Source organism: Nerophis ophidion, linkage group LG03, assembly GCF_033978795.1.
Source record: "Nerophis ophidion isolate RoL-2023_Sa linkage group LG03, RoL_Noph_v1.0, whole genome shotgun sequence".
Lineage (NCBI taxonomy): Eukaryota > Metazoa > Chordata > Actinopteri > Syngnathiformes > Syngnathidae > Nerophis > Nerophis ophidion.
In genome coordinates, this window is record NC_084613.1 from 50,881,540 (window position 1) to 50,903,885 (window position 22,346).

The 22,346-nt window shown below is 40.3% G+C and overlaps 1 protein-coding gene across 6 annotated transcripts in view; it reads right to left on the minus strand.

Annotated features, from left to right (window-relative positions):
- Positions 1-22,346, minus strand: part of LOC133549768 (collagen alpha-1(XII) chain-like) — a 70,655-nt gene that overhangs the window by 44,603 nt on the left and 3,706 nt on the right. For 5 of the 6 annotated variants that reach the window (XM_061895525.1, XM_061895526.1, XM_061895524.1 and 2 more), the window contains exons 3-23: positions 21,898-22,014; positions 21,670-21,813; positions 20,076-20,129; positions 18,188-18,451; positions 17,938-18,102; positions 17,629-17,802; positions 17,228-17,518; positions 16,529-17,131; positions 13,640-13,918; positions 13,228-13,503; positions 12,870-13,142; positions 7,421-7,690; positions 6,467-6,733; positions 4,977-5,169; positions 4,763-4,887; positions 3,627-3,776; positions 3,428-3,547; positions 3,179-3,343; positions 2,955-3,101; positions 1,994-2,133; positions 44-173 (exon numbers count right to left, since the gene is read on the minus strand). In XM_061895525.1, coding sequence (XP_061751509.1) covers positions 44-173; positions 1,994-2,133; positions 2,955-3,101; positions 3,179-3,343; positions 3,428-3,547; positions 3,627-3,776; positions 4,763-4,887; positions 4,977-5,169; positions 6,467-6,733; positions 7,421-7,690; positions 12,870-13,142; positions 13,228-13,503; positions 13,640-13,918; positions 16,529-17,131; positions 17,228-17,518; positions 17,629-17,802; positions 17,938-18,102; positions 18,188-18,451; positions 20,076-20,129; positions 21,670-21,813; positions 21,898-22,014 — 4,347 coding nt within the window. The remainder of the gene's footprint in view (positions 1-43; positions 174-1,993; positions 2,134-2,954; positions 3,102-3,178; positions 3,344-3,427; positions 3,548-3,626; positions 3,777-4,762; positions 4,888-4,976; positions 5,170-6,466; positions 6,734-7,420; positions 7,691-12,869; positions 13,143-13,227; positions 13,504-13,639; positions 13,919-16,528; positions 17,132-17,227; positions 17,519-17,628; positions 17,803-17,937; positions 18,103-18,187; positions 18,452-20,075; positions 20,130-21,669; positions 21,814-21,897; positions 22,015-22,346) is intronic. The other variant, XM_061895529.1, reaches the window with a different exon arrangement.

The window sequence follows — 22,346 nt, forward strand, 5'->3', positions numbered from 1 at the left end:
TCTTCAATCAAATGATTCAGGCCAAGTAGTAAATAAAACCTACATGTGGTCTCGACTCCGTTCAAAGGTTCGCTGCTCTCCTCGCCCACCACAGAATAGACGTTGACTAGGTACTCAGTCAGAGGGTTGAGCTGCTGGAGAACCACTGTGTTCTGGGTGCCATCCACAATCACCTAATAACAAAAAGAGGAGTTAGAAGAGGGTCTACATTTGTTATGCCATGTTTTTGGCACAGCTCTTTCACTGCAAAGCGTTGTCACTGGTGAGGACAGAGCCTATTGCAGTATCTGAGAGAAGTAACTGCACCCTCACATTTTAGCAGCCATTTCCTATCTCCTCAAGAGACAATATAGAAAATAAATTAACATATAGTAGATGGGTAGAGTGCAAATTAAATATCTTTACTGTCCTTGGACAAAGACTCGACAGACAGTGTTTGTTGTCTAACACGTAAAAATAAAATACCCAGAGCTGCACTTAGTGGCAGCAACATATATCGATAGTGCTTAATAAATACATACATAAGAAAATAGTTTAAATTTTGATCCTTTTTAATTAAAGCTGTAAAATCTCTATTAACAAAATGTGTTTTAATGTTTGTAGTCTATCATATTGCGAGTGCTTTTTAATAGTGTATCTCTTCCATCCCGTTAAATAAAGTAATAGAAAATATTATTATTGTGAACTAAAACAGCAATGGCAAACTTTTTATTGCAAAATTAATACCTATTCATGACAATTATAATGAGGTATTCATTTTTAAAGATTCTTATATTGGATCTTGTGAGAGAAGGAAGTTATGTTATGCTTATAAAATTTAGATTATTGTACATGTGTAATGAGTTTATTTGTGGCACAATTTTTTTATGAATTCTATTTTCCCTTGGGTGTTGTACAGGGATGTCAAATAACCGCAACCGACTGAGTCAGTGAGATATCGGATTTTACTGCATTCTTATTGTTTTTCTCTGTTGGATAACACAAAATAAAGAATATATTTGTTTTTATCATCAGCTGTATATCCTGCATCCCTTATATTCTGTGTCAATGTTTTTGACTTATTTCTATGTTTGTGTTTTGTATTTCTTATTGTTCTGTCCTGTAAGTTTTCTTAGTGCCTGTTGATAAAGAATTTCTGTTCTCTAACAGACAATAAAGGTTAACTATTCGTAAGATTTTGCTTGTATTTTGCCCAAAATGAATGGATACTGCTGGGTATGTGTGGCCCAGGCTTGACAATTAAGAATACAAGTATCTTCTATAAAACAGATCATTTACATTTTTAATTATGGACAATGGAGGCAAAACACTTAATTTTCTAGGATGCTTTACTTTGTCTAAGTAGGCAAAATGGATGAAATTTGTGTCTGTATTTTTTTGTTTTATTATTATTTAAGCCAAAGCCCTTTGTTATTATTTAAGTCAAACTCATCCTGTTATTTGGCTCAAAGGAATTTTTCCGAAACGCAAACACTTCAATTCAAATGCCTATAATTATTTTTTGGCTTCATGTGGAGTGGAGCAAACTCAATTCAAATTCAAATTCCTTAAATAAATTGAAATCTTATATTCAGAATTTCGCTCAAGTATGGTGTGGCCATGTGACCTTTACTGGCACATAGTGACGACCTAATCAAACTGTGCCCCGCTACAAGGAACAACAAGCTTGCTAGGTCATGTTTACACGATCTGGAATTCTCTCAAAAAGCCAATATTGAGGATTTCTTATGAGGTCATGATATGTTTCAAATGTCAAATTGTGTGTTTGCGTTTCCTCGACCTGTGCCAGTTGATAATGTTATTTGACACCCATTCAGATGGAAGGTCAAAACTAATAAAAGGACAAACTTGGAAGTTTTAGCAGAGACCTTAACAAAGTGTACGATTACATATTTGAGGTCAATGTTCACTAAATATACATCAACACTAAGTACATTCATATTAATGTGTTCTGTGACAGATGTTTGTGCTGTTCAAATAGTTGTATAATTACCTCTTGTTGGACTCCTGATTCAGACACATATTGTACACGGAATCTTTCCACTGGTTCCTCAGGGGCAGTCCATGTGGCCCGGAAAGTATGGTGAGTCACCTCAGATGTTACCAGATTAGTCGGCGCATCGGGCGAACCTCCTTTAGCAGACGGAAAGTGCAAGACAAACCATGGTCAGCATTATGCGTGCACAAAAATGTATGCCAGGTTGTTTACAATATTTGTGTTACTACCTGCAAATTCTCAAAAACTGGAAAACCACTACATGCCCAGAGGAGAGAAGATTTCCAACTCCTTAAATTGATTGAAATGTATGTTGTTTTCCCCATTCCAGGGAAGCAGAAACATATATTTGAAGGCATCAAAATACAGATTTATCTCTATTAATTTGGCCTTTGTCCTGCTTCTATTTTGTGCTTAATGTTAAGCCATTTCACAACATGAACTAAAGTAAGGATCTATCCATGCTTACATTTACTGCTGGGCTTTTCAATTGGCAACCTCCAAAAAGGCTTGCAAGTTCAGTTCAAAACTTTGCATCTTTGCAAAAAAAATTCAGAAAACACTCGCATGCTGTTGGATCAGAGTAAACACCATTGTAAGTTGGGCCACCCAGACTTTAGCTTTCTAAAAATGTGGTCCTTTTGTTTAATTGTCCTGTTTTACTGGTATTGAAAATGGATGCGAATATGGAATTGGTCCCCACGTTTGTAGCCACTTCAGAGAAGACTTTAGATATGTTTGTGTGTACGTCTGTTTGTGTTAAGCAGTGTTTGCTGTTCACCCACAAACTTTTGTGTAGTCAGAGGTCACTGGACATGATTTTTTAAATATTTGTACCAAGTAACAGTAAGTAACAGTAGACAACAGAAGCTGAACGTGGTGATACAAATGCCAAAAAGACAAAAATCTATTAAGTCCATTCAAAAATGTGACAATGATGAAGACATCTTATACACACCTGGCCCCTTGACACTGTTACAAAGGTTGTCGCTTAAGTTGTCAACAATGTCCAGTAGGAAGGAGAAGTCTGCCACATTATACATGTGAATATCATCTGGATCCGTAGCAATGGACCTCAGCTCATTCTCATCAGCATTCTTTACACCTGAATATTGAATTAGAGATCACTGCAGAATTTCCTTTGCTCCAACGTTATGTTTTAATAGTAAAAATATTGCTTACCGATGGCATAGAGCTCAATACCCTCCTCGCGCAATCTCAGAGAGTTGGCAATGACATCATCTTGGGACTTGCCATCAGTGATCAACACACCGATTTTGCGAGCGTTAGGCCGCATGCCAACATTTTCTTTGAAATTGTTCTGGAGCAAGTAGTTTAAAGCTAGACCTGCAACGGAAAAAGTGGACGTTTTAGGGTTGTATGAAGAAACACATGAATAAAAAATTAGTTATTGCATTAAAAAAAAATTACCAGTCAAGGTGTTTCCCCCCTTGTAAGGCAAGTTAGCGACGGCATCCAGGAGAGAATCCCGAGTTTTATGAGCATTCAAATGCCATTCAGTCTTTGGATCTCCACTGTACTGAGCAAGACCTGAATATACCACAAACCTTTATAAGACAACTACACACAAACCCTCTTTATTTATGTTTAACTTTCTTAATTATCTCACCAATCTGCACCCTACTGGGGCCGATGTCAAAGACTCCCACCATGCGACCAATGAAGGAACGAATTGTCTTGAAGTTGAGACGTCCGATACTCCAGGAACCATCCACCAGTAGTATAATATCAGCCTGTGCTTTGGTCTTACACGTCACATCTGAGAGAGCAAAGGGTTCAGTGTCTTCATTGGAGGACAGTTGATGTGAGATGCAGGGCCATGGTCATGTGCCATGTTTTGCCAATGTTGGGTGTGGTAGGATTATTATGTCAAAGGTGCTTTAAGGTTGGAAGTGGTAAAGAAAAGAAGGAAATGAGAGTACAAAATCAAAAAAATTCCTAAAATGCTTAACAAATATCTCCACAAGCAGGCAGTATAGTGCAGAATATTCTCCCATTCTTCCCTGAGGAACTGTTAATCAGGGAACATTTATTTTCCAGGTGTTGTAATTATTGTCCTCTCGTCTGGTTGCATGTTGGGGCAGTGTCTCTGTCGGCTGCGGTTTTTGGCATCTGTGCGTTCATCCCAGAGGCAGAACAGGAGAATGAAGCCATAATGGCCCATGACATATCAAAGGAAGGAGGAACTCCCATGCCCTCCTTAGCAGCCAGGTAACATTTGAATGTTGGAATCCTCGGATCCTAAAAAAGAAGGCTGCAGATGTGCGACTGGCACGGGCAGATGTTGCACTAACTGCCACTGTCTGCAACTGAACACAGGTTACACATTTGATTTACAACAGGGTCATTCCCTCCCCAACCAAAAAATAAATAAATGAACAGACCGATGTCAGTCAAATAGCAAGAGGGAAAATTTTCTAAACATCTGTTCTCGGCGCACAAAAATGACAAATATGATCTTTCAAGCGGGCTCTTTAAGTCTCCATATAAGGAATGGCACAGTCAACCTGACCTTCCATACTCTTTCCAAAAATTGTCCTCATCTATTTCTGCACTCTAACTCAGAAGGTAGTAAATTATTTCTAAACTGACAAGAATGAAATATGTACAGATCTAGTCTCCTCTTGCACTGGGAAAAGTGGAATCCCAGTGTGACTTAACTGCAGAGACAAATGGATGTGCTTTTACTGTATTTAGTTTTTATTTTTCTACTGTATGATATACTGAAATATTAGGTAACGTTACCTGGTATTTCGAAAGGAAGTGGCTCTGGTCCACTTGTAAGTGTGGTTTTCTCTTCTCCAGCCAATGGCATACTCTCTCCTCCCTCAAACATGCCAAACACATTTACGGCGTATTTAGTATCAGCCCTAGAAAGACAAAGAATCAGCATTTTTATGTTCTATAACATGTACATGAAAACTCTTCAAAAGCTGACTGTACTATACAGTAGACGTACCTTAACTCGTCCAGTACTACAGTATTGTCATAGGGGCCAACGAGAAGCTCTCCCAGGTCAATATCATCTTCCACGGGATGGAAAAGGACTTTGTAACCCTTAACCTCACCGGGTGCAGGGTCCCAAGTTACACGAAAACTGGTTTTTGTAGGCTCAGAGGTCTGGAGATTCCTGGGAGATTTGTAGGGTGTCACTGGAATTAAGAAAAATATGAATATTTAATAAGTCGTTTTCACTCTTGCACTGTAAAAGGTGGTGCAAACGTTGTAGGTCACAATTATACTGCATATGCTGTTTTCTCAATAATCTAAGGATCACAAACAGTATGACTAGAATGTTGCATAATAAAGTGCAGAACTCCATCAACACTTAATTGCAGAAACAACATTGCAAAAAGCAGTGTTTGTCCATATGTTTGTTAATCATAGCCGTATGATGAATTGTGTCTTTTCTGACTTATAAATGTTGTTTCAATGTTGGATACTCATGTTAAACAATACTAAAATGTCAAATCATAATGTTGATGCATATTGGCCGGAGCTCGCACGCAGTTGTGGATGCTTCTGGATGTTTTTTGTGGTTGAGAAGATGAGTATGATGTTGTCCTTTTTTAATCAGGTCCAAGATGTTTTTCTTTTGTTCGGGTTTTGCAGTCTGGCTATGTTATGATGTCACAACGAGGTGGACATTTTTACTTGGAGATTAAGTCTAGGGGTATGTGGGGGACTCTCTCCTTTTGCTTGAAAAGAATATTACCCATCCATCCATCTATTTTCTACCGCTTGAGTATTCTTTTAATCTAATCTTGGCATGAGCATTATAACACAAATGTGCAAAAAGCAGCTTGTTTTATGCAGAGTCTAAATCGCTCACCGAGTGTGCAGGTATACTAACTTTGTCGAAGGGTGAATTTATATAATTGTTTATGAACGTTTTATTTTTATTTTTGACCATGTCTAGAAAAAAAAGAGGGTGACAGCGACAACATCAAGATATACATTTAAGAGTATACATTTTTAAATGTATACTTAAATTATGATATTTTTTTGCAGCGGGTGGGATGTGGTTTCATTTGCAAACTGGGAATACTTCCAGAATCGAACATCTTTGAGACAGATGAGTGACTGTGGAGCAAAGTTTACACCAAAGCATATCCAATGCAAACTATCTAGACAAGAGAAGAAGTATTTAAAATGTAAGTCATCATAGGTCACTTTCAAGAGAAACAGCACTTCTTGGTTTTAAAGAAAGATGACTAACAGACAGGGGGTATTATTAGGATTCTGGGGGTTGGTTTGAATTCTAGTGGTCCATTCCATAATAACCTCTTGACAACTAGTGGCCTATGCAACGGGCATTTGTGATTTGCATAATAGAGCTTTTTTTTCAATTTGAAATGTGTAACTGACCAACAAATAGACAAAAAACAACTGTCCACTGGATAGATAGCAAAGGGCTATTTGATAATAGATAACTTGTCATTAACGTACATGTTGTTCCCACGCCTTGCCGTGCTTTGCCCTCTCCAGAACGGTATACTGGAACAACAATGATGTCATAGGTTGTGAGGGGTGTGAGGCGTCTAAGCACGGTGGTGGTATTGCCACCGGGCGCCTTGGCGGCCAGCTGGCGTCCTCCTGACTGCGGTTTATATGTAATGCGGTAGTTGACCACATTTCCAGGTGCAGGCTGCCATGTCACCTTCATGCTCTTCTCTGTCTCCTCGGAGACAGCGATCATTCTGCCAGCGGCCGAGACTGCAAGGAAGAAAAATAAAAATGTTTGCGGTTAAAAGATGGAAAGAGATGAATGAATCGTCTGATGGAAACTGTAGCCCATGTTCAGATGAGTTTTTCTAAATGTGTTAACAACTTGTTTCCCATGCACCTTTGGAAAAAAGGCAGCAGGCATGGCTCTTCTGATGTTAACTAAACTAAATACTAACACCTTTAGTCTTTTCATGTTTCTGCTCATGCTGTGTTCCCACATCAGGGTGAATAATACATTAGATCTGGAGACGTACATGCACAATCAACCAACCTGAGTTAATATGATTACGTTGAGTTGGTTGGGTGTGGAAATAATGTATTGTAACTTGTCTTCTGACATACAGAAGAGAGTAGGTATGAATTTAGGCCCAAAATATACAGGGCATTCTTCTACAGAAACAGTGCTTGAATGAATGGGAGAGTGTCACATTCAAGGGAATTATGTCAGTACAAGATAGCGACGGATACAAGCAATATCAAGCAACATTAATTTACAAAGTGAAATATTAAATCTAAAAAGTAGTCTTGTGGTTGTGCACCAATGATGGTTTGACTTACATTCACATACATTACTTTTTACAAAGGAGATAAATTCACAGAATAAAGTACACAAAAGGAAATAACAGAAACAAGCAAAAGGAAGTGGAGTAACTAAAAGCAAAATAATCTACTTACTATCTGTGGTTTCCTCTCCAACCAATGGCTGGCCTTCACCAATGCCATAAACAGCGTACAAAGAAACCTCATAGCGTGTCTCTGGGGTGAGACCATCCAGAATAGTGGATGTGAGATCTCCCTGAATTCTCTTCTCTCCTGACTCTCCGGTTAACAGGGACCTCCAGGTGATCCGGTACTGACGCACTTTACCAGGAGCAGCAACCCAATACACAACAAAACTGGTATCTGTGGGGTCTTTTGTTACCAGGTCTCTGGGTGAACCAAGTTCTGTGGGTGAATTAGAAAATCATATTAATATGTCATTCAAAATATTTGCGTTTTTTTTACTCCCTGAAATGTAGTGCTATAGTACACAAAAGTGCTGTAGACAGCCTTGACTGAAATACTGTGTGAATACCATCACTCATCTGTCTTTACTTTAACCCTGCAGGAGCTGCCCTGCACCGTGATCTTCTCTTTTTATAATCAAATGTTGTTGGAAAACTCTGCTAAACTAATCACAAATTACTTATCCTCTCCACCGCTCCCTGCAGCACTTTAATTTTCCATGAAAACACAGGTAACACGAAAAAGTGTGTTTTCTACAATTGCAGATGTTGCAGTACTTCATCATTCTATTTAGAGCTCAGGGAATTTGTTGGTGGTGTTTTTTGATGAACAATCATCTGCAAGAGAGATGAACCCAACAAAACAAGGCACCCTCTAATTCAGTTAAAATGCCTTTAATATTTACGGCATGTCTGAATAGATATTAAGCACTGACGTGTTTCAGCCATCCTTTGGGACATTTTGAAAACAACCATAAACAATAAAAAGTCTTCTAATGCTATTGCCTCTTCATGGAGTAGCCTAATGACAGAGCAGCTGAGCTGGGTGGTCTCTTGAACCTCACTCATCAAAACCCACGGAAAATAGGTTCAATAAGGACCCAAAAAAAATGTGCGTCTCGAAGCAGAAGTGGCAACTGTGTCTAATTTATGATTCTTTCTCAGCATCCCATCCATCCATTACTGAGAGCCTGGAAACTGATCCAAACAGAATAACAGCAGAAGATGTTGCTGCCAAGCAGCATGATTTGCACCTTGAGAGTAGAGTTCAGAGATGAGGAGTTCCAGAGTTTGTAGAACCGTGAAAATAGTCAAGGTCGCCTAGACTATGGCCAGACATTTTCCTCAACTATAATGCCTTTGCCAAGTAAAAGGGAAAGGATGAACTTGATTGTTTTTTCCGGCTGTGCGTGAACCACGGCTAAAGGAAAGGAACATAGCATGATGACTTCTGCAGACACTGGCCCACTTTTCAGCATTTGCACAAAAGTGAAGGGGCCACTCCAAAAGGTAAAGCATGCATGCATGAAACACATGGTTCACAGATTTAGCATAAGCAAAGTCAGATTTTTTCCACTCCACATATAAAAAAACTTCACCTCCAAGCTAAACTATCATAACCAAATCCTGTGAATCCTCAAGAGAACTGCAAATATCCCTCTATCCATCTAATCTATACTGCAATTCACACAAAAAGTGTTTCCATATCGTACATGTTACTGACTTCAACCCCAAGCCGGTAACTGTACACTGATGTTCTCAAATCAAAACAATGCACTGATCACAAATTCACACTAAAACCTTTCCCATATTATACATGTTGATACCACACAAATAAAGTGGCATGTTCTGACATAACCTTCACAGGTGCTTAAAGCATATTACACAAAAAACAGCATCCACAAAAATGCAACAGCACCATCTCATGCAATGATAATTACCTTCATTATTTTGAATACCATTAGCCTGCTAAACACAAGCAACAGGTTCAGACGTGTTCAGTCTTCACTTTATTTTAGTAGAAAGTGCCACTTTAGCAATGAATGGCAATCTTCATTATACCATTGACTCTATTTCGGATTTTCAATGTGGGACTGTCAGTGGACAAAAACATCTACCCAGCAGTGCCACAGAATGAAACTAACACTGCATTAATAACTGGAAAAGCACTTGGACAGTAACTAACAGACAAACAAACCCCAGCAAATACATAACCTTCTGGTGGAGATAAATAATTAAAGGATAAATGAAATTGCTATGTTCATGCATGTTTCTTTTGTTCCTCTGGCCCTTACAACAAAGGCTGCAAGAGAGTTCACTCTTTGCATTAAAGTGAATCCTCTTGTCAGTCATCTAATCTATTTGTCTCTGTGGGTGGAAGCTGAACAGGAGTGTGACCAGGGCTGACTTAACCATAGGGGTCCCCGAGGGCTAAAGCGGTTTTGGGCTGACCCCAAACTTCAACAACTTATGTTGCTAACTACTTGAAAGACAAACTCTGACAAATTCGTAACCTCCTTGTTTGTGTAATTATTATAAATCACTTGTATAATTGAAAGATTCGATCAGATAAATCACAGAGTTGCTGTAGATTAATTTCAATAATCACTAGGAAATATATATTCATTTTTAATCTATATTTATCATTTTTCATTTTGCAGGAGCAAAAAGACTCAATGAAGCAGGGAATTTATATGCACTTTTTGTTTCCTTAAATAAACATGTATCCATAATAATGTGTTCTGTTACACAAACCCCTTCCTGCATATTGCTTGATGTCGGTGGACTGATCCATCGTTGTATTTGTTATAGAGAGGGTCAACGTGGTGTTTAGTATTAGTTTTTGTTTAATGTGAAGCAGAAAGGTTAATTGAGTTAACATTTTTAATCAGATTAATAATGATGATATAGTTGTATTTGTTTGCATTACATGACTCAATATAATATAGTTTCTAAATTTGGTTGAAAGCCCAATCCATTTCAGCCAACTTGATCATGTCCGTTTTTGGCTTCAGGGCACAAATACAGTGGGGCAAAAAAGTATTTAGTCAGCCACCGATTGTGCAAGTTCTCCCACTTAAAATGATGACAGAGGTCTGTAATTTTCATCATAGGTACACTTCAACTGTGAGAGACAGAATGTGAAAAAAAAATCCAGGAATTCACATTGGAGGAATTTTAAAGAATGTATTTGTAAATTATGGTGGAAAATAAGTATTTGGTCAACCATTCAAAGCTCTCACTGATGGAAGGAGGTTTTGGTTCAAAATCTAATGATACATGGCCACATGCATTCTTTCCTTAACACGGATCAATCGTCCAGTCCCCTTAGCAGAAAAACAGCCCCAAAGCATGATGTTTCCACCCCCATGCTTCCCAGTAGGTGTGGTGTTCTTGGGATGCAACTCAGTATTCTTCTTCCTCCAAACACGACAAGTTGAGTTTATACCAAAATGGATACATGGATGATACAGCAGAGGATTGGGAGAATGTAATGTGGTCATATGAAACCAAAATAGAACTTTTTGGTATAAACTCAACTCGTCGTGTTCGGAGGAAGAAGGGCTGTTTTTCTGCTAAGGGGACAGGACGATTGATCCATCTTAAGGAAAGAAGAATTAATGGAGCCATGTATCATGAGATTTTGAGCCAAAACCTCCTTCCATCAGTGAGAGCTTTGAATGGTTGACCAAATACTTATTTTCCACCATAATTTACAAATCAATTATTTAAAATTCCTACAATGTGAATTCCAGGATTTTTTTTCACATTTTGTCTCTCACAGTTGAAGTGTACCTCTGATAAAAATTACAGACCTCTGTCATCATTTTAAGTGGGAGAACTTGCACAATCGGTGGCTGACTAAATACTTTTTTGCCCCACTGTATATGGCCTTTCAAAAAACAGGCTGGGCCCTCAATACTCCAAGACACCCTGAAGCATTTTCCAAATATGCTTTTCTATTCATCGTCACTCTCACAGGACCTTGCAAGTCCTTTGCCCCACCCATGAGACAGCTCCGGCACCATCTAAGGTTCCCTAAGGTAACATCTTCCAAGAAGAACAGGACTCCCTATTCATGAGTAAATAATAATGTGTTTGTTCATATCATGCACAGTTCATCAAAGCAGTTTCATGTGCACCTGGTGAGTGTACCCTTTTAGACTTTTCATTGTAACATTTCTGTCTACCTCATGGCTTGTGTGTTGGCTACTATTCCATGCGCGTATAGCCACAAGGAATGGCTTTGTGTAACCCACCTACACAAACTTCATAGGCGAGGATCACTCAAATTTAGTGACCCTCAAAGACAACAAGATCAGTGTTCATATAGTGCTGACATCATGATGATTTATTAGAGCCAACCAAACAAAGTGTTTTGTCATCTATGTCTTTTTCTATGGAGCAGCCGACGACAGCAGATTCTGTACTTGTTGAAGTTAACTCAATAAAAAAATATATTGTTTAATTTTAACCGGAGTAAGTTAAAAAGGAAGGCCGAAAGATGAATTTAGCCTGTTTTGAAATGTTCACAGTTTTTTTGTTAGAAAAACACCACACCCAAAGCTCGGGTAGAGTTGCAACAGCATGATTGTGATGTCTGGGAAATAGGGATGACATAATCAGTGATGCAATGGTTGGTCAAGGGATGACATACACTATGCTGTTCATCATAGCTGAAGCCTAATTTTAGTTCAGGAATGGTTTATTGAATGAATTAATTCTGATATCATGATTTGTAATCATGAAGTGTTATATTTACCACACTAAATCTCAATGTCTGTGAGATCACCTTATTATTAGACCTGGGTACAAATCTTTCCACTTTATTCTAACACTAAAGCCATGGTTGCATGTGTCATTGAATGGTGCAATAGTAGAGCAAACTGTCAGCACAGAATAGCCTTAAAACTCAAAGCCTGACTACTTCTACACAATATCTTACTTGTTGTTTGTTATTACCCCTAGTCTACTGCCATTCTTAGGTAATGATGCACAATGAAACTTGAGGTTGTGCTTCTATCTTGCATTTTTCAAAAATGATATAGAACTGCACTATTAGGTTAATACACATATATTATAACAATACATGACCAGATGGCGGATGTAATAGAATCACTGCCCAGGCTCTCTACTCCAAACCATTAACTTTTTAGTCTTAGAAGCACTCCCACCCCAATTTCCATATATTTCCCGTCTGTGCGAAAAGAATTACATCTATTGCCACATTCCCAAGTTTTTCCTCTTCTATTATAAATTACAATCACAGCTCTAACAACTTAAAATGTCAAACTTCAATCGTATTTACCGTCATTTGACAAGCATCTAATACAGCAGATAGCAAATAAGGAGATACAAGACCTTTGTATATATTATTGGACACTTTTTTCACCCCAAAAATAACAGTAGACCACAAATACTACAAGGCATGTTTTGTCTCTGTTTATATGCATTCCTCAAAATGTGTTAATACATATGTACACAGTAACAATTACTTACTGAATCAGTTTTTACATTATTACGCACTCATTCGCATATCGTGGGGGGAATATAAGTAGTTTTGGTCATCATTTAAACATCACAATTACCCTACCCTTTTAAGTAAATATGTTCCTTACCTTCTAATGTTGTTCCTGTGCCCAGAAGAGGATCGCCGACAGCAGAAGTATAGCGAGCACTGACAAATAGCTCGTATTCAGTATCAGGTTGGAGGTTCTGAAGCAAAGCCTGGGTGGTATCCCCCCTGATGAATACCTCACGCCTCTCACCGCCTTCAACAGGTTTGTAGGCAATGCTGTACTGGAGAACATTTCCTGGAGCAGCTTCCCATGTCAGTCTCATAGTACTGATGGTTTCATCAAACACCTGAAGGTTACGTGGTGAACCAATGACTGAGGGAAAACAGAACAACCTATAATTAGTATTCCTTGGGGAAGATACATTTAAGATCAACTTTGAGTAGTTTTATTGTCTCACCTTCCTTGGTGGTACCATCTATTTGCATCTCATCCCCCATGCCAGTGATGTATTCGGCAGATACCGATACACGATAGGTGGTGATAGGGAAAAGCTCCTCTAGGACTATGGTAGTTTCATCCCCAATAGTTTGGGCCTCCAGTATTTCCCCAGTACCACTAAGTGGGATGTAGGATAGACGATATCGGATAACCGAACCTGGGGCAGCTTGCCAAGATACCCTAAAACTGTTGGTAGTCTCCTCTGTAACTCGAAGGTTCCGCACTCTCCCTTTCTCTGTAAAGTAAGGCAAAGCAGAATATAAATTCAGTTGGCTGGAGTATGACTAGCTTGCCAAACCCACAAAATTAACTTGCTTTTATTTGAAAATACACTGAACATAATATTTTATACAGTCAATACAATATCTCACCTTCGAGGGTGGTTTCTTCACCAGTCAAAGGAAAACTGTCTCCTTTCTCGTACTGAGCAAAGACGTTGACCTCATACGGCGTAAGAGGGTACAGATGAGGCAGAACAGCTGTGGTGGTATCACTGGGTACCGCCAGGGTAACGTAGTCTCCGGTGACATCTTCGGACTTACGGAATCGAACAAGGTAAGACAAGATGTAGGCCGCAGGTGCAGTCCAGGTAGTGCGGAAGCTGCGGGAGGTAATTTCTGAGAATACCAAATCCGTGGGTGGAAGCAGACCTACAAAATAAAATGATCGCATATTAAAGTCTGAATCACGTGAAAGTAATAGCGCCATGATTGTGATACACTGTCAGTACAATGTTTTGTGGGCCTTCGTTCAATTTACCAAATAACCCTTAATTACTGAGAGCAGTGAACAACGTTTTCTATGTTCTTCGTTCTTTGCTTGAAAGGTTTACAAAATTAAGTCGTCAAGCATGGCTGCATTCTTTAATTATTGGGTTTGTGGAGCTCCAAGTGGAGGAGTTCAAGTACCTTGGGGTCTTGTTCACGAGAGGAGGAAGAGTGGATCATGAGATCGACAGGCGGATCGGTGCAGCGTTTGCAGTGATGTGCACCCTGCATTGGACCGTCATAGTGAAGAATGAGCTAAGCCGAAGGGCAAAGCTCTCAATTTACCGGTCGATCTACATCCTTATCCTCACCTATCGTCATGAGCTTTGGGTTATGACGGAAAGGAAAATATCAAGGGTCCAAGCAGCCGAAAGGAGTTTCCTACATTGGGTGGCGGGGCTCTCCCTTAGAGATAGGGTGAGAAGCGCTGTTATTTCGATAGAAATTCAAACAGCTTCTTTGTCCGGTTAGAAACCACCACCACACAACCACTGACACTATTCCCCCTGAATCCAGCACCTCAACCCTCTCCCTAATCTACAGGCAGTGAACATCAGGAAAGCTGTTGGTCTCGGTAATATCCTGGGCAAGGTGATCAAAGCATGTGCAGACCAACTGGCCGTGAACCTCACAAAACTGTTCAATCTCTTCCTGACACATGCCACCGTCCCCACATGTCTGAAGGCCTCCACCATCATCCCCTTCCCCCAAAAAACTGCCATAGGCAGCCTGAATTATTACATACCAATAGCTTTGACATTTGTAATCATGAAGTGTTTTGAGCGATCGGTCTCCAAGCATAATAATAATAATAATAATGGATTAGATTTATATCGCGCTTTTCTATTGTTAGATACTCAAAGCGCTCACAGAGAAGTTGGAACCCATCATTCATTCACACCTGGTGGTGGTAAGCTACATCTGTAGCCACAGCTGCCCTGGGGTAGACTGACGGAAGCGTGGCTGCCAGTTTGCGCCTCCGACCACCACCAATCATTCATTCATCATTCATTCACCAGTGTGAGCGGCACCGGGGGCAAGGGTGAAGTGTCCTGCCCAAGGACACAACGGCAGTGATTTGGATGTCAATAGGTGGGAAGCGAACCTGCAACCCTCAGGTTTCTGGCACGGCCGCTCTACCCACTACGCCATGCCGCCCCATCAGAGCCTGCCTCCCTCCCTCCTTCGACTCCCACGAGTTTGCGGAAGACGCCATCGCTATATGTGGACCACAGCTCAGGGTGGAAATCATTATCCTTAGAGACAAACTCCTGCAGTTCGATATCCCATGCCCCACCTGCAACTGGATTAAAAACTTCCTCTCGGTGAGACTCGGCCCCCACCACTCTTCCAAACCCACACTCAGCACCGGATCACCCCGAGGCTGCGTCTTGAGCCCTTCTGTGCGCCCTGTACACGCATGACTGTACTCCGACCCACCCAACCAACCGCATTATTAAATATGGGGACGATACCACCATGGTTGGATTCATCTATGGTGAGGACGAGACAGCACACAGCGCTGAGGTAGAGAAATGGTCTCTCTGGTGCTCAGACAAAAACCTGGCACTGAACAGCCAAAAGACTAAAAAAGTAATTATGGACATCGGGAAAAACAGCAAGGACCATACCCCTCTCCTCAAAAAAGGAGAACGGGTGCAAACAGTGACCACCTTTAGGTTTCTAGGCACCCACATCTCCTCCGACTGCTTCTGGACCTTAAACGTTCGGGCATCAGTGAAGAAGACCCACCAGCGGCTGTACTTCCTGCGCGTCCTCATGATGCACAACTTGGCCACTAAGCTGCTGTCGGCCTTCTATCACTCCTCTGCGGAGAACGTCCTGACCTACAGTCTGGGAGTGGGGTAAACAGGCTCCACAGTTTAGGACGAAAAGGCGATGCAAAGGGTCATAAACACTGCCCAAAAATCATTGGCTGCCCCTTGCCCACCCTGGAACTCATCTCCTCATCCTGCTGCCTCAGGAGGACCACGGCCAACACAGAAGACCCTGCTCACTCTACTGTATGTTTGACCTGTTGCCTTCTCGAAGATGTTACAGATTAATAAAATCCTGCAACAGCAAGCTAGCAAACAATTTCTTCTCCTAATAGACATAAATCGACCCCGAAACATTAACCCAAACTACCACATCCTGAACTCTTGCACATTTTGTTGCACACTCTTTATGTATATCCAATGCACCATCTGTATTTATATTTTATATTTATTCCTATACCCTTCAGTTTTTATACTCATCCCACATTCAGTATTATTTATTCATAACATTTTGTATTGCATTTGTTTCTGTTTTTAGTGCCATTTCCATGTTTTTGTCTTGTGTTAAACGTGTGTGTTTTTGTCTGTGCTGTACACATGGTACCTCCTACCTAATCTTGTTGTAACAACCAGTATTATTAAAAAAAAAGTTAGTCTGAATCTGAATGTAGTTGCTCGTAATTGGTTTGTTAAGAAAATCTGTCCTCCTACTTACTCTTCTTTTTGATTTTGAGCAGCTCCTGTTCGATCCTCAAACAGATGGACTGGGTAAGCTCTTTGGAGATCCTCTGGAAGGCATCAAAGTCCTCCACCTCATAGACATGAGTATCTGACGGTTGATTGGCGATGGCTTCAAGCTCTGACCTCACTGCATCTTTCACACCAACAGCGAAAATCTCCACATCGCTATTCCTCAGGTTGGTTGCCGCATCCTGAAAAGAGTCTGATGACTTTCCGTCGGTGATCAACACCATAACACGGGGGACATTGTCTCTCGCTCCACGGGAATTGACAAAGACTTTGTCCTTGACATATGCCATGGCCCTGCCAGTGTTGGTGGAGCCTCCACGGTAAGGGAAGGTGCGTACAGCTTTGACAACAGCACTAATGTCATGATGGGTGCTTAGGGAGAACTCAGTGTGCGGATCTCGACTGTACTGGACCAAGCTAATCTGGACCTTGTTGGGTCCAATGTCGAATGAATCCACAAGTACCTCCAAGAAGGCACGGACTTTGGCAAAGTTTTGTAATCCAATACTGTACGAGCCGTCTACCAGTAGAACCACGTCAGCCTGAACATCCACTCCGAGAGAGCATTCTAGAATGGGCGCAAACACAGAAACAAGTTACACCACAAAATCAACATAAGGTGATGACAATGATGACAGCAAATCATACCAACAAATCCCCTCACCTGTTCTGACTTTGACAGGTTGCGTCTTCTCCAAAGCCATGATGGGCTCACTAGGTGTCAGACCCTTTAAGGCGTACAGGCTTATCTCGTATTCCGTTTCAGACGAGAGGTCACGCACAATGATAGATGTCTGTGTAGCTCCGATGTACAACTCTTGCCGCTTAATGCCGGGCAACATGGGAACAAGGACGAGCTTATAGCCTGTGATCTGCCCCAGGGATGGATCCCACGTAATTCTCATTGACTTTGAGGCAATTTCCGTGACTTGCAAGTTGTATGCTGGCTCCACCACTGAAAGAAAATTATGCAACAATTTAGAGAGTGCTGTAAATTTCCTAACTGTGTAGTAAACAAGATTTTGAAGCCCATAAATAGCCATTGGAGTATAATTATAGACCTACTTTCTTCACCGCTGACTATTACGCTGAGCTGCTCATCCACACCTGAGCACACCTCTGAAACAATCTTTTTCTGGACCTCTTGGATCCTGTCAAAGTTGGGCACATTGTATACATGTTTGCTGTATGGGGTAGAGGCCATTTCTTTGAGCTCATCTTCATCTGCTCCTTTAATACCTGAGATGGAAAATAAGAAGTACAAAAATGTTTATTCAGATGCTTGGTTTTAGTGTAGCTTTTATGAGGCATCTTATCACAAAGTATCAGTGAAAGACCAAAGGTTTCCAATAGGACCTTTGAGAAAAATCATACCTAGGACAAATATTTCCACTCCAATATTCCTGAGTCTTCTAGCATATTCCTCCACTGGATCTTGGGATTTTCCATCAGTGATAATCATAGCTATCTTTGGAAAACCTTTCCTGGATCCAGCTTCCTCCGTGAATATGTTTTGCAGCAAGTAATCAATAGCATCACCTAAAAGCAGAGGCATAAAGGATATTTTATATATTTGCTTTAATTTGTTCAAATACAATATATACAAGATCAATTAGACCCATACCTGTCATGGTATTTCCTCCCTTGTATGGCAGTGTGTTGATGGCTTGAAGCAGGTCACCTCTTCTGGTGTATCGTGTGAGGGGGAACTCTGTTCGAGTGTCTGTGCTGTATTGCACCACAGCCACTTGAGTTTTGTCCTTGCCGATGTCAAAGGCACCGGCCAGACCGGCGATAAAACTACGGATGTGCTTAAAGTTCTCTCTACCCACGCTCCATGAACCGTCCACCAGAAACACCAAATCTGCGATTGCACTAACGGAACACTCTGCAGAGACAAAGAGCAAAATTCAGTCTGTTTTATAATGTCATGTTGCAGAATTTTGATTGACCTAAACTTAGAGCTTGATGGGTGTAAAAATACTTGTATGATGACCTTTTCTTTCAATGTGTGCTTTAATACCAAAAAAAGAATGGGGTTACCGGCCAAAGTTTTGGTTTGGTAAAGTCATTCTACCCTTGAAGCAACTCTGTAAACTAAATACAGGGCCGTCGCTACCTACATGTAGACCGCGCGTTTTATGTACTGCCCCAAGATATATGTGGGGACCTATTATGCACAGGTGAGGCTCATCATCTTCAAATGTGCAAAGGATGTACAGTACATTGCTGCCACAGGATTATCTCAGGGCATTCAATTGATCGCAACTGGACTGTTTGGTTTGTCTTAGGAGATGTCTTGCCTCTCATCCCTGTTGGCTTCATCAGTTCATGCTCATTGACTTAGATTGGTCAGATGTAGCCTTAGACTTAAGATTGGTCAGATGCACAGGTAAGGGGGTGTGGGGTGTGGTGGTAACGGTGGCTGTATATTGTAGTGTCCCAGAAGAGTTAGTGCTGCAAGGGGTTCTGGGTATTTGTTCTTTTGTGTTTATGTTGTGTTACGGTGCAGATGTACGCCGGAAATGTGTTTGTCACTCTTGTTTGGTGTGGGTTCACAGTGTGGCGCATATTTGTAACAGTGTTAAAGTTGTTTATATGACTACCCTCAGAGTGACCTGTATGATTGTTGATCAAGTATGGTTTGCATTTACTTAAGAGTGTGTGTAAAAGCCGCATATATAGTATTCTTCTCACCCTGGACACAAAATATTCTCCCCTTTTCCATCCAGACCCACACCTCCCGCCACCTGAACAGTTTTTTCCCCTCGGCCATCAGACACTTGAACAATACCAAGATCTGATAGCTCAATTACAGCTCATGTTATTCTATTCTGTGTCATATGACTTTTATGATGCATGATTGCGCCAGGTAAAATTCCTAGTTTGTGAACCCGTTCTCAAACAATGGCAATAAAAACTTTTCTGGTTCTGAGCGCTGTTTGTATGGAGGAAAAGCTGACGCGACGACAGGTTGTGAAGGACGCCAAAGGCACCGCCTTTATGGCGCGCCCCCAATATTGTTGTCCAGGTGGAATTAGGGAATAATTCGGGAGAATGGTTGCCCCGGGAGATTTTCAGGAGGGGCTCTGAAATTCGAGAGTCTCCCGGGAAAATCAAGAGGGCTGACAAGTATGGTTTAAATCCTTATGATGTATTTTGTCAGATGGTGCTTGTCTCTATGTGGTGCAGTAGACGTGTCTTTGCTGGTTAACCCATCCCTTTCTGCTCTATTCCTCTTCATGACACACAAAAGAAACATTGTGTTTTGACTTGAAGCCTCCGTTTACTTTTTTAGAGACTGCTTTTAATTAACGGAATCATGCTAGCTTTCCCAGTCACTGTAAGGAACGTTGTGTGCTCACCTTTGACAACCTAGCATAAGATAATATGACCAAATTATTCCAAGGGAAAAATATTCTGTCAGGGCCAGCATGACAAGATATTTAAAAAATAAGATGGCAAAGAAGCCTCAAAAATATTTTGTTTGGCACAAGACGAAAAATACTCACTGATGTCTTGGGACTGTGGCCTCCTGACTCGTCCAGTGGCGTTACCAGACTGAACTGAAAGACAGGAACACCTCTATGTTTAGCAGTGAACATTGTTGCCCCGATCCTACTGCGTTATTTTTGCAGCAGGAGAAGGTGAGAAAATCAGTGTGTTGCAAAAAAAAATAGTCAACAGCTACAAACAGACGGATAGTGTATGTTTGACGCATACTGTAAGGCATAAAAAGTAGTACACTCTGGAAAAGGCATCACTGACATCCTAAAATATATACTGTAACCCATATTCCGTGAAAATATTTGATACATTTTATTTTAAAGAGGCTGGGACAAGACATAATCAAAATTTATAGAAGGTCTTTGGTTGTTGATCTTGCAATATTCACTAAAGGGATGCTTGATTAGGTAGTATGTATCAAAATCTTATGGTGTTAAACTCGAACTCAAAAAATGAGTGTATTAACTCGTGTGATTAATCACAAAAAAAAATCATCGCATTAATCATGTATAATTGCAGATTAATCACGCAGTTTATTTTGAGCGGACCCGCTTCTTCACCTGAACCCAGTGCTTCTCAAAAATGTTTTTTTCCGTGCCACACCCGAGGAAAAAGAAAACAAATTCTCCGCCGCCATCAATAGTATCATTTGTCTATAAAATTGTTATAAATACACCTCTGCATAACATTGTATTCATATTGACATTAAATAAAACAGAAAAAGAAACACATATAAATGAACTTACAAGAAAGAATAACTTAATTAACATTTACTTTTACTCTGTAACTGAAAATATTTAAAGTGCATCAATTTGCCAGAAATTCAGAAAAAAAAATGTATCCTTATTTAAACTGGAAAACTTTTTTGATTGACTTGAACCTTTTGATACTGAGAAATAAAATTAGATAAATAATAGTAATAATGGTTGTAATTTATCAGCAACAATAACTTAGGAGCGCAGTGTATAAAACATTTTAATTGACAAGACAAGAATGAACAAAATTACTTGTGATTTTTTTTTTTTATTCATCAAAATGAGGAAGTCAGGATCGTTTTGTTGCACACAGCTTATCCAATCAGAGTTTAAAGCATGATACAGCATTATACTGATAAAGCATGTTCCCTGGGGTCAAAGCTCTAAAAAGTATTTGGCCATTGTTGGTTTTGTTGTTTTAAAATTCTTAACGCCGCATCTGCTTCCTTTTGAATTTTATTCAGCACAGTGCAAAGCTCCACCAAGGCCAAAGTGCTGATAAAAGTGAAAAAAAATGTTTGGGTTTATTATTAGACTACTTCCTGCTTCAACAACAAACAGATGGGCAGTGATATGAAGATTCCTGGGGGGTGGACAGTTGCCGTATCTATAAGCACTTCTATCTTGATCTTCACCATTCTTTGATTGGTTCTTCTTTGGCTAAGGCCCAACCCATTCACAACAGTTGGTTTTGTTACTTTATATGTTCTACTGTTTACTGTTTCACCATGTTAACCTGACGGCTGTGAAAAAAGATAAATAAAGGAACAACAACAAAACAATGTGGTGGCCTCCCACATTTGCACACATATTTTACTTTTCAAAAAAAGAAGTTCAAACTTACTTGTGAGTTGACCAAAAATGGGAATGCTCTCCTCTGATCCATAATAGGCGTTGATGGACACAGAGTAGTCCAGATCAGGGGTTAGGTTAGTGAGTGAAGTGCTTGTGGTGTACGGATTAAGAGCAAAGTCTCTGGTCGGTTCATCTGGATGAAAATAAGCAATAAATAGAATGTTAGGTTGCAGTATGTGGATGTTTGTAAATGGTGCATGCTTGTGTTCTTACTGACCAGCCTCTGAAACGATTTGTATTCTAAAGCCGTCTATCCTTGACGAGGGCCTTGCCCATGACATTTCCACTGTGTTCTCATTTAAAATTTTAAAGTTCAAATCCGAGGGGGGTTCCACTGTAAACAAGAGATAAAGTAGTGTTTAAATCACACATAAATGGAAAGTATTGTATGTTTGAAATTATATTTTTGATCAACAAGAAGACAGCATTCACGTCAATCCCAACGACAAACACTTCATGACTGAAGTGGGCTTGTTTCGTTGTTGGGGGACAGACACAAAGCTTTGATGTTCATGTGTGATATGACGAGTAAAGAATATGTAACAATACACAAAGTGGAAAAAAAGCCATTTTGGAGCAAAAATGGCGTTTGTTTGAGTTGCCCGACCACGGTGGCCAACAACTCAAGCACTGGCATACAGAACATGTGCACGACCGAAAACATGA